This window comes from Salvelinus sp. IW2-2015, linkage group LG17 (genome assembly GCF_002910315.2).
Source record: "Salvelinus sp. IW2-2015 linkage group LG17, ASM291031v2, whole genome shotgun sequence".
NCBI classification, from domain to species: domain Eukaryota; kingdom Metazoa; phylum Chordata; class Actinopteri; order Salmoniformes; family Salmonidae; genus Salvelinus; species Salvelinus sp. IW2-2015.
Window position 1 is genome coordinate 34,001,396 of NC_036857.1, and position 19,892 is coordinate 34,021,287.

The window sequence follows — 19,892 nt, forward strand, 5'->3', positions numbered from 1 at the left end:
AAGAGATGTAAAGGGGGAGTGGGGTGCGAGCGTGCAACTGCCTGGGGTGGGGGGGGGGGCGTTTTGCTGTAGGAGGTGTTCTCCGGATTTAAGAAATGACGACTTTATTTCCTTGTCCCGTCCTTACATCACATGAGTTCTCGATAGTTGTTGTAACACTATTATAGGGTAATTTGTTGTTAAATGGGATTGTTTTTAAAGTAAGGTCAATAAAATTGAGCCATTGACACCCGCAGAGGTGTTTCACAGGCAAATAATGATTTTATTGCCACCAGAGGCGTTTAGCTGGTATTGGTGGACAATTAGTAACAATATGTGAAGTGTAACCAAATCCTGGAAAGACTCGCCTCCAGTCTAAACAAACCCATGGCAGGGACAAGTCATTGCAGTTTGCACCAATAGTATACTGTACTCTAGATAGGAGACGTTCTAGATAACATTGTATTTACAAGAAGACAACACAACAACACACCAGAAAGAGAAATGGAAACAAACGTTCAACAGTGTAACAACATTCGTATAATGCAACAACACTTGCAACACAGTGCAACTACATTGTAACATTGACTTCAACTCACCCGTGATGCTTTCCTCTTATATTTGTTGGCGAAGTCAAATTTCTCTTTAATCTCGTCCAAATGCTGCTCCAGGCGCGCCTTCTCCTCTTTCCCCGTGTAATCCTGGCCCAATAGGATGTATGCCCTCCAGTTGGCAGAGTCAAAGCCCCAGTGGCAAGTCCTGTTTTCCAACGATTTGTGACTGTGCACCACGAARTTATGTGTCGGGTACATGAGTCTGCAGTCCATGCACTGAATGCAGGCTGCGTTTGGGCTGGTGTACAGCTCCGGGACGAAGAGACCCTTGCACTTTCCGAAACACTCGTGGTATATTTTGAAGCTTCTCTCCGTGATCTCCAGCTCCAGGAGCCAGAGAACTCTTTCTTGCAGTGCGGCGGGTAGGTGCCCCCGTAAATCAGGGCATTGCACAGGCGCTCCGCGTCAGTTTTGGTGATGAGTCCGCAGGAAGCGCGCGAGAATGGGAGAATCCCCATGACTTTGAGGATCTCCAGCTGTTCCGCCGTGCACCGGGAGCAGTAGATGTGGAGGTCGTCGCACACCGAGTTGATCTGTTGGAGGGAGAAATCCCGCAGGACGGTGTTGAGGATCTGCGGCAAGCACAGACGTTTCTCGCCGCCGACCACGAAACAGGAGACAGTCTCCGTCTCCAAGACCGTCTCGCACCTCTCAGTGGAGCGGTCGGACGGGATGAAGAGAGGCCCCGGCATCACTGTCGGCGGTTGCATGGGCAGATGCAGCACGGACTCGGGCTCTTTCCCATCCTTCTTGAACAGGAGGTCATGTGGCCATCGAGCAGAAAAGGCCGCCGGTCCGCCGAGGGAGCCATAGAACTCAGATGAAACTGCTTGAGAGTTTGTTGCAGTCCTGGGGGAGGTTGGAAGCTTTGTCGAGTTACAGTCTCCATGTTTTCACTACGACTTTGAAAGCGAGAGTTCCTGTCAACTGGGGAAAACTAAAACAATCGAAAAGCACGATAGGTCCCGGTTCCTTGTAAATCCAAGGTATCCCAGAATTAGTCAAGTGCGGAAAGCGCTTCATCAAACATCCACAAAAAAAGTCCCAGGTAGTGAGTTCCAATTCCGTTGACTAGGAGCCTACTAGGCAAATGGTGACACCGGCGAGTCTTCCCATGCAGTAGACTCCCGACTGTCCATATCTAAAACGCGTCCCTCTGAAACTCCTCCAAAAAGGAATGAACGCTTTTGAAGTTCCAGAAAAAGTATCGACCGATAAAGCAAAGCCTTCTCTCTATGTAAAAGTATCGACCGAAAAAGCAAAGCCTCTCTCCTATGTAACAGGTGTAAAACACATACAAAAATCAGTTTGAAATACTGCAGTAGAGCCCGATGCAAACACTCCGTTTACCCACGCAGTTCGCTACGCCTGTGTGGAGATGGCTAGTCTGTGAGCTGGGTTGCGCTCGCTCACTCACTCACCCACTCACTCACTTGCCCCCTCGCTCTCTCTCTCCCCCCCCCCTCTCCCACCCACCCCCCCCCCCCCCCCCCCCCCCCCCCCCCCTCTCCCTCTCGCTCTCTCTCGCATCCCTCTCTCAGTGTTTGTGAGTGTCTGGCTCAATCATTGAATCCCAGCCAAGAATGTGACTGACTCCGCAGGCTGGCTCTTCCAGGAACAAGTCGACACTCCCCTACTTCTAGAAGCCTTGTACGGAATATGCAAAGGCGAAAAAATGCACAGGGCTCATTGAATCCCTTGATTCACAGCTAGGAACGGCTGTAACCGAAAGAGAATGGGTGGAGTTTGCTACAGACAGTCAAATTTAGACTTTAAGGTTGAAATGCAAATTATACGACTGACTGCGGTTTGTTTATTTAGGTTTATCTTTCCAGGCTGGCTTATACTGTGCATTGCGGAAACTAGGGAAGAATACATATTAGGGCCACATATTTTCAGATTATAGCAACATATTAATAACTATTATTATTGTTATTTGGACGCACCATTCCAATTCCATTGATTTTACGCATAGGCTGTTTTTACGCATAGACTTGTTTAAATCCATAGATGTGCCAGTTAATTGCGCAAGCACGGCTATACTGTTCGAGCTCCCCTACAGTAGCAGCACAGTCTATGCAATGAAACAATTATGTTTGAGTCACTTTCCCGCAGGGTTTTTTAGTTTTAATTGCAATGTGCAACAACGAGAGCATGAATACGCACACTTTAAACGTATTAACAATTGAGCAGTGCAGTGGGTGTTGGCTACGATCAAGTGGACTAGCCTACATCGAATCATTCCTATTGTGCTGAAAAGAGTTGGGAAAGGTGAGAAAAATACAAACTGAACTGTCAGTGTGCATTTAAAATGTACATGGTTACTTGGGTGTAATGAACTTGAGCAATTTGTATATTTTTTTCAATGAATGTGATTGAATAAATAATATAGCCTACGCCTAATACACTTGTGGAGTGTAGATTAGCTTTTTTACTACTACACGGTTTTAAAACTAATCGGCCTTCAAAAGATTCATGAAATTAACTGTATACCAGTCTACACCTGCATTGTAATGTTGTTCATTTGGTCGGCTCTGTTGTCGTTTGCTGTCATCTCCAATAAAGATTTACTGTGATGACGTGAGCTAAACATGAAAGGTGAGGCAATTGTTTGCCGTTCCTGTGGCTCCTCCTAGCCATGAGGCAATGTAACTGCAACCGCATGGCAATTGGAGATATGCTCAGTCACAGAGGTTAGAATATAAATTAGGCCATAAATTAGTACTCTGGATATTAATATCATCAATATATTTACATGGCATATAGCAAACCTAACCATGAGTAGGCTACAATGTTCATGTGAGCAATATTCTGACCCCTAGACCAAAGGCCAATGTGTTATATTGAGTTTATATGCCAATCATGACCTACCCTCCAGAGGCAATCCACTTGCTAAATCCTACACCAACAGTCTCAACCATTTTCCACAATGGATCAGTCCAACCCTTTTTGAAACAAATGATAATTATGACAATGTTTGAGTGCAAGTGGACAAACTGGTACCCAGGCTAGGATTTTTCCATTTTCCTCAGAATCCCACCCACAGTAATTGACATGGTGGGTTGACAGATCTGGAGCTATAGTGATGAGCTATATCCTGAATGGCTTGCGGATAAGTTACCCTTTTGGAGGGACAGGAGGGACCTGGGGCTTTGTCTATTTGCTAATGGATATGAGTGAGATGCAGTGTATGCGGCGGCAGGTAGGCTAGTGGTTAAAACGCTGACTAGTAACCGAAAAGTTGCTGGTTTGAATACCTGAGCAGACCAGGAGAAAAATCTGTCGATGTGCCCTTTAGTAAGGCTCTTAACCCTAATTTGCTCCAGTGATGCCATACTACTATGGCTGACCCTGTAAAAAAACAAAAACACATTTCACTGTTCCTATCCGGTGTAGGTTACTATACAGTACCAGTCAAAAGTTTGAACACATCTACTCATTCAAGGGGTTTTCTTAATTTTTTTACTATTTTCTACATTGTAGAATAATAGTGAAGACATCAACACTTTGAAATAACTATTATGGAATCATGTAGTAACCCAAAAAAGTGTTAAACAAATATATTTTAGATTTTAGATTCTTCAAAGTAGCCACCCTTTGCCTTAATGACAGCTTTGCACACTCATGGCATTCTCTCAACCAGCTTCACCTGGAATGCTTTTCCAACAGTCTTGAAGGAGTTCTCACATATGCTGAGTACTTGTTGGCTGCTTTTCCTTCACTCTGCGGTCCAACTAATCCCAAACCATCTCAGTTGGTTTGAGGTCAGGTGATTGTGGAGGCCAGGTCATCACTCTCCTTCTTGGTTAAATAGCTTATCCTGTTGAAAAACAAATGATCGTCCCACTAGCGCAAACCAGATGGGATGGCGTATCACTGCAGAATGCTGTGGTAGCCATGGTGGTTAAGTGTACGTTGAATTCTAAATAAATCATTGACAGTGTCACCTGCAAAGCACCCCCACACTATCACACCTCCATGCTTCACTGTGGGAACCACATATGTGGAGATCATCCGTTCACCTACTCTGCGTCTCACAAAGACACATCGGTTGGAACCAAAAATCTCAAATTTGGACTCATCAGACCAAAGGACAGATTTCCACTGGTCTAATGTCCATTGCTTGTGTTTATTGGCCCAAGCAAGTCTATTCTTCACATTGGTGTCCTTTAATATTGGTTTCTTTGCAGCAATTTGACCATGAAGGCCAGATTCACGCAGTCTCCTCTGAACAGTTGATGTTGAGATGTGTATGTTACAAAGAAGCATTTATTTGGGCTGCAATTTCTGAGGCTGGTAACTAATGAACTTATTCTCTGCAGCAGAGGTAACTCTGGGTCTTCAATTTCCTGTGGCGGTCCTCATGAGAGCCAGTTTCATCATAGCGCTTGATGGTGATTTTTGTGACTGCACTTGAAGAAACTTGAAAAGTTCTTGACACTTTCCCTGATTGACTCACCATCATGTCTTAAAGTAATGATGGACTGTCGTTTCTCTTTGCTTATTTGAGCTGTTCTTGCCATAATATACACTTAATCTTTCGCCAAATAGGGCTATCTTCTGTATACCCCCCTACCTTGTCACAACACAACTGATTTGTTGAAACGCATTAAGGAAAGAAATTCCACAAATTGACTTTTAACAAGGCACACCTGTTAATTGAAATGCATTCCAGGTAACTACCTCATGAAGCTGGTTGAGAGAATGCCAAGAGTGTGCAAAACTGTAATCAAGGCAAAGGGTGGTTACTTTGAAAAATCTCAAATCTCAAATATATTTAGATTAGTTTAACACTTTTTTGGTTACTACATGATTCCACATATGTTATTTAATAGTTTTGATGTCTTCACTATTATTCTACAACCTGGAAAATAGTCAAATAAAGAAAAACCCTGGAATGAGTAAGTGTGTCTTAACTTTTGACTGATACTGTATATATATTTTTCACAGCTGCTGAGCCACTCGAGGCCAAGCCTGAGAGACAGTTGAGAGAGAGTGAGCGGCGAACATCTTTCCTCTTTTCAATGATTCATAATACATCAAGTCCTTCTCCTCTCTTTCGAGTTTCCCCCTCCTCTCTCTCTCTCTCGTTTCGGCTCCTCTCTGTTCTTTTGGATGAGCCTGCTTTTGTGAGCCTGGATGGTCAGTTGGTTCTGCTATTTTTATTTCCCCCGTCTTCCTTCCTGTATCCATGGCAATGGCACACAACAGGATCACAACTCCTAAATGACATAACCTTTCTTTCCAGGCGCCTGGTCGCTTTTCCCAGTGTAACACTGCAGGCAGGCATCCACAGCCTGCCTCGCCTGGGTCTGCTTTTGTGCTTTTCCCTCTGCGGTAAAGGACTACCCATGTCAGCAATCTAGCCCTCTGGAATTCTCATCTTCTGGGGCACTGTTTCAAAATTGTCCTCACCTATTTTCAAAGTGGCAGGTTTTCCCATAGTGTTATTTTTCCCTGTTGCCCTCTCTCTTTTCTTTTTCTTCCATCCTTTAAGCTTTTTTCCTTGTCTTTTCCATTACATAACCCCCATAGCTGTTCTTTCTGTTCGTCCTCGCTTTTGTCCCAAAGCTTAGATTAGAAAGTCCCACTATTATATGACTTCAACTTTCCACCACCTAGTTCTGTGTTCTAGGATGACCGTATGATAACAGGCTACAGTGGCCATTGCATAACTCAATCCTTGCATTGACCCTCAGTGACCTATACTGCTGACTACAGTGTGGTACAATAATAAAGTCAGGAGGAATTAAAAGCATATAGCTTTTTCCTGTATATCATTGTAAAGTAAAAATGATCCTTTCTTACTTACTGTTATTGTACAAATAACTACACATGAGAATGACAACAACATATTTTATAAACCTAGGAATGACATCAAGAGAGAAGTATATGAACTATACAATTGCAGAAAGTTCATAAACTGTAACTAATTAGAGCTGATATAAAAATGATAAATGTACATTTCCCAGTGGCAGATATTGTGAATGCAATATGTTGGTTAGTATTCTAGAAAGCAAATTGGCTCATTTTATTTGTGTTGATGAACAAGCTCTGCTGGTAAATAGCTTAGTGCAATTTATCAATAAATGAACATTTGAACAATCGAGTTTACTGGATGGATACAATGTTTCAAATAACTTTGAATCTGCAACTTTTTATCCGGTGTCGGAGACCTACTTGCGTTCTTCACCCGACGTGTGTGCCTGCGCACTGACGTCATCACACAAACATGGAAGTCTGTGCTGTTCCTTCAATGCCGCGAACAATATAACTGTGGCAGACTAGAGAGATAGATCATTGCTATGGCTGAGAAATGCCCAAAGTCAAAACTAAAAAGAAAGAAATTGTCTATCGAGGAGCCCCTAACTGATATATTTTTCAGGAACACGCTGATAAAGAACAAGGAAAGTTCCAGTGCATCGATTGAAAGCATGAGTTCAACGAGGTAGGCGAGCAGTCGAAGTGCAGTAACGTTAGCCATCTATCTAGCTACCCCCCATCACGATTTACTCTTTTGTTTTTATTGCAATACAGAATATGTATAACTGATACCCAGATTGAACATTAGCTTGTACAATTACTTCTACAATTGGTGACAAGAAGATCGTGTCTTCCTTGAATGCAATGCATTGTCTTCATGTCAAATAGATAGTGGTTGGTTCTCATAGACAAGTCCATATTGAATTAAGAAACATAATTGCTCGTGTTTTGCTTACTAGTCATATGTATGTGCTCTATTATTTTGCTGTGTTCTGTAGACCTGTGGTCCCTACAGAGACGTGGTGGTCCAGAGGGGACCTGGCTGCAGTTGAGAGTCTCTGGGCCCTGGCTCTGAGCTCTGCTCTTCCCTGTCTGGATGCTCACCCCTGGGACCCAGTCCCTGACCTTCCAACAGCCTCCACACTGGTGAGTTAGTCAGCCTCCACACTGGTGAGTTAGTCAGCCTCCACACTGGTGAGTTAGTCAGCCTCCACACTGGTGAGTTAGTCAGCCCAAGAGTGTGGATGCATCTCAATAGTTGTGTTGGCGCAGGACTTTGTTTCAGCCAATCAGTAATAGATTGTACTAATCTACTGGTCATCGCCTTAAATCGAGACCTTTAATAATTGAATGTAGCGTGTTGTATGGCTTGAACAAAAAGCTTTTATTTACAAAGTTAGCAATCCCACTATAAGTAGCTAATTCTCCATCCAATTGGAGACAGATTTTCATGCAAAAATAAAAATAAATCTGCATAAAGAAATGTGCATTTTCCCATCAGTGGTGTTTCCGTCAAACTGACTTGTGGCTAAAAAGCAATGGTTGACGATGTAGTGCACGTCAAATTAACTTTTTCCCTTCGAATAAAAAATATACATTTCAATGTGTTTCCATTGCATTTTCAAATGTGCCTGTAGTTTTGTCACAAAAACGGTTGTGTTAAATAGCATATGTGCCTACTCTGGTCTTGGCACCTGTGCTCTAGCTAACAGCTCGCAGATACAATGCGGGTAGAGTGTTCGGATCGTCTAGTCTACATTGAGATTATTACGTATAAGAGCGAGTCTATTTTTATCTGTCCAATGGCAGCTAAGCATCATCATCCTGTCACCAGAATAAGACCCTCAATGTGTATTGGAAAGGAGCATCAAGCTCATCACTCTGCAGTTTCACCACCCTGTGAAGTTCATCACAACTTATTTCATCTGTAGCCTAATTTCTGCTGGCTTCACGTGCTCACGGGAAGTCGAAAGTCCAACCGTGATTGTGTTCAAGTGCTTTTGAAGTCAAGAACAATTCTTCAACCAATAAGATTGTAGTTAGCCTGATAACTTAAATTAGCAATGTTAGCAAGCTTATCAGCTTGCCAGCAGAGTGAATGGAGAAGATGTAGCCTCAGTGAGGACATTACTCCCTTGCCCTCCTCTCCCATTTGGACAATTTACCAATAGGTTTCTATCAGGCCTGTCGTGACATTTTTTTTATCCGGCATATACTTTACTGAAATAAAACCTGGTTAGCGATGATTTCTCAACTCTCAACCACCACTGTTGTGTCAATCCCACCTTGTACCATGCAGGACTAAACAGAGAATATCTCAGAAAGTGGACATTTCTCTCACGTACAATAGCTGTTTTTGAACAGCACTCTGCACTAGACTAGTAGAGGAGGAAACCAATGTGTCGTTGAGGACTGCCGAGCTGACTAAAATGGCGGTCGCTGTTGACCTCCCAGACGGCTATAGCCTGCTGGCTGGCGCGCGCTGGCTCTCAGAGCTCCGGTCAGACGGTGGCAGTTCTGGGCCACGCACGCCACATGAACCAATCACTTTTGACAGGTAGCTGATGCAACCTTGCATTTGCTGAATAATTGACTCCAGCGGGCTTCTCTTAGAAAAGCCCTGCTAGCTACCAGCTAAAGGAGCAAGTCAAGCCCCTATGTGACAGACATATGGCCCAGACGAAAGACTGGGTGAAATGATGTCTGATGTGCCGCCGGGATAGCAACTCCAAGGCTAGCGTCACTTTTTCTTTTAACACTCCCAGTCCTTCCTTATTACGTATTTGGACACATTAGACTTAGTCACATTTGAGAGGATCTCAAGGGCCCTGCTTGATGGGGACAAAGTTACTCTAAGCATGTCCCCCACTTTCTGGCTCTCTCCTTCCCATTCTCTCTCCTTTCCATTGCTCTCTCATCTCCCTATCATTTCACTCACCCTCTCTTTCTGCCTCTCTCCTTTCTTTCTGTCAAACCCCCCCCCACACACATTTTCCCCTTTCTCTTTCTCTCTGTCTTTCTCTGTGTTTCAGAGCTCTAATGTAGACCAGCAGATTGAATGGAGATGGTGTAGCCTCAGTGAGGACATGACTCCCTTGCCCTCCTCTCCCTCTCCTCCTCTGAGTACTCCCACGGCCCCACACTGTTCCACCACAGACTCTCCTCTCAATCCTTCTCTTGGACTGGAAAAGACTCTCCTCCCAGTCCCAGTACAGACTAGCCAGACAACATCCACCATCAATGGCCCTCCTTCGAAGTCTGCTCCCTGTCTTGAGGGGCCCAGAGAGGGGACCAGTAGTAGTGGTGCTGGCTGCCCCAGACCACAAAGTCTGGGAGCCCAAGTGCCTTCTAGCTACGGAAGGGGAGGCCCGTGGAGTGGAGAGGGGAATAGCAGAGTGTCATCCAGAAAGGACACAAAACGAGGGGAAGGAGGGCAAAACACTGCAGCGGCCAGACCCCACCCTACAGCCAGGCGACCAGGAGGAGAGAAGGAGAGTCATCCCTCTACTCCTCAGCCCTTCATCATCAGAGCAGGGAGCGGAGGATCATCATTACCAGCAGAAGCAAGAAAGGGTGGAGGAGGAGTAGGAGAGGAGGGCGAGAAGAGGGGGATGAAGAGGCTGCAGCTACCTGCAAACCAGGTGGACGCCACGTCCTCTACCTCTGACAGCTGCACTGCTGCTCCCATGGAGGAGGAGGGGAAGGTGGAGAAAAGGGAGGAGGAGGTGTCTGGGATGGGCAGAGCTGATTGGGTTGCTGGCAAAGAAGGAGGAGGAAAGTCAATGCAGAGCTGCCCCATGTGCCTGGTGCCGTTCCCAGCTGGGTAAGTTAGGTCTGCCTGCCTCCAACCTCTCTGTATTCAGCACACTCATCTGCTCTCTCTCTTTCCCATATGCCTGCTGCCTTGTACTACTGTCCTTCCTACATACTCAAATTCAATGGTAGTTGGCTGCTCCTCCGCAGAGGTAAAACCTTGGTGTCTGACAAATCCAAGGTAGAACCATTGACTGTACGGATTCCATTCTTTCACATATGCAGGGCATTTCAAAACGTAGCTCTAGGATATACATCCTAGACAGAATTTTCAAATGTAGATCTTCACATCCTTGATTGCATAGCGGACCATGCTGGGTTTGCATGTAAACAGTGGAAGGGAAGTGGGTTGAAGAAAAGTACACAGTAAATCATTCATTGAAATGGGTAAAAAAAGTGAGGTAGAGGCGGAGTGAATGAATGACGGGGCTAAAAAGCAGGGCTCAGGGCCAGTGGTACGAGAGCTGGATCCCTCTCCCCTCTCTCGTTTTACTCTCTTTCTGAACAGGCCGGCCTTTGTGTTGGCCAGGGCCTGGCCTGGGTCTGGCCCCGCATCATGGTCTGCTCCCTAGCCAGCTCTGTGTACCTTGGCCTAGCCACACAACCCCGCTGTACTCCCCTCCCAACTATCTCTCTCTTTCTCTTGGCTGGACTAGCAGGAACAATGGCTTCCTCTGTCTGGAGAGATAGAAGGAAGAGGAGAGTGACCTAGAAGGGGGAAGAGAGAGGGGTCTCTCTATCTCTCGTTTAGAAATATGAAGAGCTTTTTCTCTGTAACGGCATATAACGGTGTGTGTGTTTAGTGTGCATGGGTGCAGGAGGATACGGATGGCAGGGTTCTTAGAAAGTACATGATTTGGAGAAAAATAACTCTGCTCCAGTTTCTTCTTTCTCAGTCTCTCTCCTGGAGAGGACCCTCTGCCCGCGCATTACTCTCCAGCAGAATGACAGAGAGAGATGCAGAGAGAGAGATGCAGAGAGAGAGAGAGCGAGAGATGCAGAGAGAGAGAGAGAGAGAGATGCAGAGAGAGAGAGAGAGAGAAGATGCAGAGAGAGAGAGAGAGATGAGAGAGAGAGATGCAGAGAGAGAGCGAGAGAGAGATGCAGAGAGAGTGTGATCGAGAGGGAGAATGAGAGGGAGCGAGAGATACTGAGAGAGAATCTCAGTAGGCCTTTAAAACAGGGCAAGTAAAAAGTACATGAGACCCAAACTGTGCGAGGGGGCCCAGCAGGAGAGCAGCAGTAGCAGAAGCAATCTGAAGTTAATAAGCTGAAAGCACTGAAGCTCAAGAAGAGACAATGAAAAGATGTCTGTTCCATCCATTCAGATTCAGTGCACTGTCAGTGCAGTCGACAGTTGTGTTGCGCTCGAGCATCATATCGATACAATACATGCGATGAAAGTTGTGATCATTGAAGGTATTACATGGCGGTTATGATTATAGTGATTATAGACTGCCGTTTTAAAGTAGGCCTCGAATTGTTGCTCTTTTTTTTCTTTCTTCTGTAAGAAATATTTGATTGCTGCCTTCTTTGGGACAGATTTCTCCTGTGGAAAGAGATTTGAACCACCTGGGTTGATAAAAGACAAATGACTGAAATGCTGTCCATCCATCTCTCCAGGTTCACGCAGATGGACTGTGACAGCCACCTGGCCAAGTGTCTGTCGGAGATGACCGTCGACATGACCTGGTGATAGTCCACAGAGTCTTCTTCTGACACCAAGGATGGATGGAGGTCGTGTTCACTAGGCACAAAACAGAAGAAAAATGGACCGAATTGGGGAGGTGCTATCGGAACTTGTCGAATTTAAAATGCTTGTTTTTGCCATCCGTCACAAAAAGTTTTGCAACAGTGTGCTCTAATGAGGAGTTATTTTCACTCCACCCTGTTGTTTGGCTAGTTGGACGTTTTGATTCAAACTCCAGTGGTATCTATCCCCCTGTGATGGACGGCGGGTGCAGACAACGGTAAAATACAGTATCTGATTCTACTGATCATCTAGTCTTCAGTCGTGGGTTTAATTTGTAGAATCTTGTGTTACGGTTGGCTGGAGCAAAAACCCACACCTACCCTTTGTAAGATTTACTGACTTACTGTCCCACCTCCGCCCCTTTTCCCACCAACCTATCATCATGCACTACAAGGTTGGAATCATAGAGATGGATAGAGGGCACACCTGCCACTAAGCATTAATGAGGTGTACCACTTCCCATCGCTATGGTTTGAAACAATCTCTGATGTGTCCCATATTGCTTCATTCAGATACACATTTTGTTCTCTCCTCCGCTCCTAACTGCATATGCTGCCATAGAAGTAGAATGAATAGAACGGGCGTCCCCATTCAAGTCAACAAAAGTATAATTACATTTACATTTAAGTCATTTAGCAGACGCTCTTATCCAGAGCGACTTACAAATTGGAAAGTTCATACATATTCATCCTGGTCCCCCCGTGGGAAATGAACCCACAACCCTGGCGTTGCAAGCGCCATGCTCTACCAACTGAGCCACACGGGACATGGGTGGACTGGTGGCCAAAGCGAGGAGCAAAGCAGGAAGTGTACCCTTTAGAAGTAGTTGCCATGGCGCCCTGGTAGCCTAAGCAGAGAGCTCCTGTAAATACTGCCTTCAGAAATTCTTCACACCCCTTTACTTTTTCCACATTTTGTGTTACAGCCTGAATTTAAAATTGATTAAATTGAGATTTTTTGTCACTGGCCTACACTCAACACCCCATAATGTCACAATACCCCATAAGTGGAATTATGTTTTTTTATTTTATTTGACAAATGAATGAAAAGCTGAAATGTCTTTAGTCAATCATTATTCAACCTCTTTGTTATGGCATGAGCCTAAATAAGTTCAAGAGTAAAAATGTGCTTAACAAGTAACTTATGTTGCATGGACTCACTTCGTGTGCAAAAAGTGTTTAATTAGATTTTTAAATGACGACCCCATCTCTGTACCCCACACACACAAATCAAATTAAACACTTATCTGTCAGGTCCCTCAGTCGAGCAGTGAATTTCAAACACAGATTCAACCACAAGGACCAGGGAGGATTTCCAATACCTCGCAAAGAAAGGCACCTATTGGTGGATGGGTAAAAGCATGGTGAAAAATATAAAGGCAACATTTTCAAAGATTTTACTGAGTTACAGTTCATATAAGGACATCAATCAATTAAAATAAATAAATTAGGCCCTAATCTATGGAATTCACATTAGTGGGAATATAGATATGCATACAGACCCCTTGACTTTTTCCACATTAACTTATAGCCTTATTCTAAAATGGATGTAAATGTTGTTTTTTCCATCAGTCTTCACACAATACTCCATAATGACAAAGCAAAAACAGGTTTTTAGAAATTTTAGCAAATTTATTACAAATAAAAAACGGATCACATTTACATAACTATTCAGACCTTTTACTCAGCACTTTGTTGAAGCACCTTTGGCAGCAATTACAGCCCCGAGTCTTATGTATGATGCTACAAGCTTGGCACACCTGTATTTGGGGAGTTTCTCCCTTCTCTGCAGATCCTCTCAAGCTCTCACGTTGAATGGGGAGCGTCGCTGCACAACTATTTCCATGTCTCTCCAGAGATGTTCGATCGGGTTCAAGTCCGGGCTCTGGCTGGGCCACTCGAGGACATTCAGAGACTTGTGCCGAAGCAACTCCTGCGTTGTGTTGGCTGTGTGCTTAGGGTCATTGTCCTTTTGGAAGCTGAACCTTCGCCCCAGTCCTGAGCGCTCTGGAGCAGGTTTTCATCAAGGATTTCAATGTCGTTTGCTCCGTTCATCTTTCCCTCGATCCTGAAACAGGATGCACCTGAGCTCAATTTCGAGTCTCATAGCAAAGGGTCTGAATACCTGAATGCGTGTTGGCCACAAATACCTTAAAAACAGGCAGGGGCGTGGATCAGAAAACCAGTCTGTATCTGGTGTGACCATTTGCTTCTTGCAGTGTGACATCTTCACAGAGTTGATCAGGCTGTTGATTGTAGCCTGTGGAATGTTGTCCCACTCCTCTTCAATGGCTGTGTGACGTTACAAGATATTGGCGGGACCTGGAACACGCTGTCGTACACGTCAATCCAGAGCATCCCAAACATGCTCCATGGATAACATGTCTGGTTAGTATGCAGGCCATGGAAGAACTGGGACATTTTCAGCCTCCAATTATTGTGTACAGATCCTTGACATGGGGCCATGCATTATCATGCTGAAGCATGAGGTAATGGCGGCGGATGAATGGCACGACAATGGACCTCAGGATCTTGTCACGGTATCTCAAATTGTCATCGATAAAATGCAATTGTGTTCATTGTCTATAGTTTATGCCTGGCCATAGCATAACCTCACCGCCACAATGGGGCACTCTGTTCACAACATTGATATCAGCAAACCGCTCGCCCACACGATGCCATACACGCTGTCTGCCATCTGCCCGGTACAGTTGAAACCAGGATTCATCAATGAAGAGCACACTTCAGCGTGCCAGTGGCCATCGAAGTGAGAATTTGCCCACTGAAGTCAGTTATGCTGAACTAAAGTCGGGTCAAAACCCTGGTGAGGACTGGGAGCACACAGATGAGCACACAGATGACCTTCCCTGAGACTATCTCTGACTGTTTGTGCAGAAATTATTTGGTTGTGCAAACCCACAGTTTCATCAGCTGTCCGGGTGGCTGGTCTCAGACGATCCTGCAGATGAAGCCGGAGGTGGAGCTCCTGGGCTAGCGTGGTTACACGTGGTCTGCGGTTGTGAGGGTGGTTGGACGTACTGCCAAATTCTCTGAAATTACATTGGAGGTGGCTTATGGTAGAGAAATTAACATTAAATTCTCTGGCAACAGCTCTGGTGGACATTCCAGCAGTCAGCATGCCAATTGTACGCTCCCTCAACTTCAGACATCTGTGGCATTGTGTTGTGATAAACAACTGCACATTTTAGAGTGACATTTTATTGTCTCCAGCACAAGGTGCACCTGTGAAATGATCATGTTGTTTAATCAGCTTCTTGATATGCCACACCTGTCAGGTGGAATGGATTATTTTGGCAAATGAGAAATGCTCATTAACAGGGATGGAAAGACATTTGTGCACAAACTTAAGCTTTTTTTTCAGTTCATGATACATGGGACCAATACATTGCATGTTGCGTTGATTTTTGTTCAGTATAATTACACTTTGGATGGTGTATCAATACACCCAGTCACTACAAAGATACAGGTGTCCTTCCTAACTCAGTTGCCGGTGAGGAAGAAAACCGCTCAGGGATTTCACCATGAGGTCAACGGTGACTTTACAACAGTCTCAGAGTTTAATAGCTGTGATAGGAGAAAACGGAGGTTGGATCAACAACATTGTAGTTACTCCGCAATACCAACCTAGTTGACAGAGTGAGAAGACTGTTACAGCATTTAAAAAAATCCAAAACATGCATCCTGTTTGCAAAAAGGCACTAAAGTAATACTGCAAAAAATGTGACAAATCAATTCACTTTTTGTCCTGAATACAAAGTGTTATGTTTGCGGTAAATCCAATGCAACACATTACTGAATACCACTCTCCATATTTTCAAGCATAGTGGTGGCTGAATCATGTTATGGGTGTGCTTGTAATCGTTAAGGACTGTGGAGTTTTTCAGGATAAAAATATTTGGAATGGAGCTAAGCGCATGCAAAATCCTAGAGGAAAACCTGGTTTGTCTTCTTTCCAACAGACACTGCGAGATGAATTCACCTTTCAGCAAGACAATAACCTAAAACACAAGGCCAACTCTTCACGGGAGTTGCTTATCAAGAAACAGTGAATGTTCCTGAGTGGCCTAGTTATAGTTTTTGCTTTTGCCAGGCATAAATGGGACCCATGTCGTCCAAAGAGTTGACTCAAGTTTGCAAAAAAGGACCAGGAAACCCCTGGATGATCATCAAGACTCTTGGAAGAATGTTCTATGGACAGATGATTCAAAAGTATAACTTTTTGGATGACATGGGTCCCATTATGCCTGCCGAAAACCAAACACTGCATTCCACAGTAAGAACCTCATACCAACGGTCAAGCATGGTGGTGGTAGTGTGATGGTTTGTGGATGCTTTGCTGTCTCAGGACCTGGACGACCTGCCATGAATTCTGCTCTGTATCAGAGAATGTCAGGGCATCTGTCTGTGAGCTGAATTTGAAGCGCAGCTGGGTCATGCAGCAAGACAATGATCAAAAACAAACAATCAAGTCTATATGAAAATAGCTCAAAAGCAACATATGACGTTTTGGAATGGCTTAGTCAAAGTCCAGACCTAATCACAATTGAGATGTGGCAGGACTTGAACCGAGCATACTTGAAAACCCACAAATGTAGCTGAGTTAAAGCAGTTCTGCATGGAAGAGTGGGCCAAAATTCCTCCACAGCGACGTGAGAGACTGATCAACAACTACATGAAGTGTTTGGTTGGAGTCATTGCAGCTAAAGGTGGCACAAACAGTTAGTGTATGGGGCAATTACTTTTTCACACATTGGGTGTTACATAACTGTCTCTGAAATATGTATGTAATTGTTATTTGTTCACTCAGGTTCCCTTTATCTAATATTAGGTTTTGGTTGAAGATCTGATAACATTCAGTACCAAAAATATGCACAAGTACAGAAAATTACAAAGGGGGCAAATAGTTTTTCACAGCACTATGAAAAATAGATATTTCTGTATTTAGTTTAATTAATATGCAAACATTTCTAAAAACGTGTTTTCACTTTGTCATTATGGGGTAGTGTGTGTACAGTCGTGGCCAAAAGTTTTGAGAATGACACAAATATTAATTTTCACAAAGTCTGCTGCCTCAGTGTGTATGATGGCAATTTGCATATACTCTAGAATGTTAAGAAGAGTGATCAGATGAATTGCAATTAATTGCAAAGTCCGTCTTTGCCATGCAAATGAACTGGATCCCAAAAAAAACATTTCCACTGCATTTCAGCCCTGCCACAAAAGGACCGGCTGACATCATGTCAGTGATTCTCTCACAGGTGTGAGTGTTGACGAGAACAAGGCTGGAGATCACTCTGTCATGCTGATTGAGTTTGAATAACAGACTGGAAGCTTCAAAAGGAGGGTGGTGCTTGGAATCATTGTTCTTCCTCTGTCAACCATGGTTACCTGCAAGGAAACACGTGCCATCATCATTGCTTTGCACAAAAAGGGCTTCACAGGCAAGGATATTGCTGCCAGTAAGATTGCACCTAAATCAACCATTTATCGGATCATCAAGAACTTCAAGGAGAGCGGTTCAATTGTTGTGAAGAAGGCTTCAGGGCGCCCAAGAAAGTCCAGCAAGCGCCAGGACCATCTCCTAAAGTTGATTCAGCTACGGGATCGGGGCACCACCAGTACAGAGCTTGCTCAGGAATGGCAGCAGGCAGGTGTGAGTGCCTCTGCATGCACAGTGAGGCGAAGACTTTGAGGATGGCCTGGTGTCAAGAAGGGCAGCAAAGATGCCACTTCTCTCCAGGAAAAACATCAGGGACAGACTGATATTCTGAAAAAGGTACAGGGATTGGACTGCTGAGGACTGGGGTACAGTCATTTTCTCTGAATCCCCTCTCCGATTGTTTGGGGCATCCGGAAAAAAGCTTGTCTGGAGAAGACAAGGTGAGCGCTACCATCAGTCCTGTGTCATGCCAACAGTAAAGCATCCTGAGACCATTCATGTGTGGGGTTGCTTCTCAGCCAAGGGAGTGGGCTCACTCACAATTTTGCCTAAGAACACAGCCATGAATAAAGAATGGTGCCAACACATCCTCCGAGAGCAACTTCTCCCAACCATCCAGGAACAGTTTGGTGACGAACAATGCCTTTTCCAGCATGATGGAGCACCTTGCCATAAGGCAAAAGTGATAACTAAGTGGCTCGGGGAACAAATCATCAATATTGTGGGTCCATGGCCAGGAAACTCCCCAGACCTTAATCCCATTGAGAACTTGTGGTCAATTCTCAAGAGGCGGGTGGACAAACAAAAACCCACAAACTCCAAGCATTGATTATGTCAGGATGTGGCCCAGAAGTTAATTGACAGCATGCCAGGGCCGATTGCAGAGGTCTTGAAAAAGAAGGGTCAACACTGCAAATATTGACTCTTTGCATCAACTTCATGTAATTGTCAATAAAAGCCTTTGACACTTATGAAATGCTTGTAATTATACTTCAGTATTCCATAGTAACATCTGACAAAAATATCTAAAGACAATGAAGCAGCAAACTATGTAGAAATTAATATTTGTGTTATTCTCAAAACTTTTGGCCACGACTGTAGATGGGTTATTTTTGTTTTAATACATTTTGAATTCAGCCTGTAACAACGAAATGTTGTATAAGTCAAGGGGTATGAATACTTTCTCAAGGCACTGTACATATTTCATTATTTAAGTTTGTGGTTTTTAATCTGCTGTTTTGTTTTGATAACATTGAGTTTTATTGCATATTTCTGCTGGTTAGGTCAACTATTTTTGGCTGGGCTAGCTAACCAGCTAGCTAGCTAATTGTTTTTTGTTTGAATGATGCATCAGGACACCGTACCAGCTTTTTTGTTTAATCTGGCTGCTAGTTCCTGGTCTTTTGAAAACATCAATTGAGGAGTCACCAGAAGCTTGAGAGGAATGGGAGAAGCAGTAAAATGTGTGGCTGCTTTCCGGTGCCCAGAGCTGCTGAGGTATCACCAAAGTGGGTGCTACAAGTCCAGTAGCTACACGACTGGTTCCCAGAGTAGCCCTCGTCACTAGACTCTTCATCAACATGACACTTTACCATTCTATGGCAGCCATGTAACTGCCCCATTAACATTACATGGGGAACATTAACTAAAACTGAATCTCCAGAATGAATTATGATGCTTTTAACATGACACTACAACATTCTATGGCAGCCATGTTACTTCCCCATTAACATTACATGGGTAATATTTAAACAATGCTTTGTAACTGACCTCCAGTGTATCAGAGTTCACTCTGGGTCGTTCGTAAATTGAGTGTTGTCAGATTGTCTGTTCATAAATTCAGAGCGTTTCGCTCTCGGAGCGTTCAGAATAGACACTGGCGGAGGAGTAGGGTTGATCAGAGCCTTCTGACCTCAACAGCAGTCAAGCACCCAAGCTAACTGGCTAAAGGTGGCTAGCTTCCTAGCTACTTGCAGACACATGAGAGAACACCTCACTCTGACCATTTTACTTGACCTAGCAGAGCTGGTTAGGCTGTTTTCATGTTATCTAGAGTTTAAGGACTAACTGTGCTGCTGGCAACAATTTATTTATTTTTTTGCCTGTCGTTTACTGACATATTCAATGGTTGTTGCGCGTTTGTAAATTCATCAGTTATTCTGCACTCTGGCACACTCAGACGAGAGTGCTCTGAAATCGGCGTAGATAGCCAGAGTGAATTTACAAACACACCCAAAATATATGGCTCTGGTTAACAATTTGAATGAACAGTCTTCATTACCATGGAAATGATTGCATCACAATACCAGGTAGTCATTGCGAGTGTACCCATGAGTTTATCAGACCATATTGCCAGGGTTAGAGTTTCCAAGCCCGTTCTAATCATTATATATATTTTTTGATAAACATGATAAACATTACAGTTTTAACCATGATTTGAGTCTATAAAGTGTTTGTTTACAAACATTGGAGTAAAACAAGCTTATATTTTGGGTGCTGATGGGGTATGA

At 44.1% G+C, this 19,892-nt stretch overlaps 2 protein-coding genes across 2 annotated transcripts in view; one reads left to right on the forward strand and one right to left on the reverse strand.

The window, feature by feature from the left end:
- The window catches only part of LOC111976488 (ski oncogene-like), an 87,150-nt gene extending 85,133 nt beyond the window's left edge, over nt 1–2,017 (reverse strand). The window contains 3 exon segments of the mRNA XM_024005335.2: nt 579–922; nt 925–1,401; nt 1,404–2,017. Of these exon segments, the coding sequence (XP_023861103.2) occupies nt 579–922; nt 925–1,401; nt 1,404–1,482 (900 nt within the window). The 5' untranslated portion in view covers nt 1,483–2,017.
- Nucleotides 2,018–6,792: 4,775 nt separating this feature from the next.
- si:ch73-70k4.1 (FA core complex associated protein 20) lies at nt 6,793–12,531 on the forward strand. The gene is made up of 4 exons (XM_024006488.2): nt 6,793–7,041; nt 7,355–7,502; nt 9,389–10,179; nt 11,793–12,531. The coding sequence occupies exons 1-4, from the start codon at nt 6,899–6,901 to the stop codon at nt 11,863–11,865; spliced, it is 1,155 nt and encodes a 384-aa protein (XP_023862256.1). The 5' UTR covers nt 6,793–6,898; the 3' UTR covers nt 11,866–12,531.
- The last annotated feature ends 7,361 nt before the right edge of the window (nt 12,532–19,892 follow it).

Excerpts from the sequence above, each read along its gene's own strand:
- si:ch73-70k4.1 (XM_024006488.2), top strand. The coding sequence starts at position 6,899 with ATGGCTGAGAAATGCCCAAAGTCAAAACTAAAAAGAAAGAAATTGTCT. Across the intron at positions 7,042-7,354 it reads GAAAGCATGAGTTCAACGAG|ACCTGTGGTCCCTACAGAGA; the intron begins GTAGGCGAGCAG and ends TGTGTTCTGTAG. Across the intron at positions 7,503-9,388 it reads TTCCAACAGCCTCCACACTG|AGCTCTAATGTAGACCAGCA; the intron begins GTGAGTTAGTCA and ends TCTGTGTTTCAG.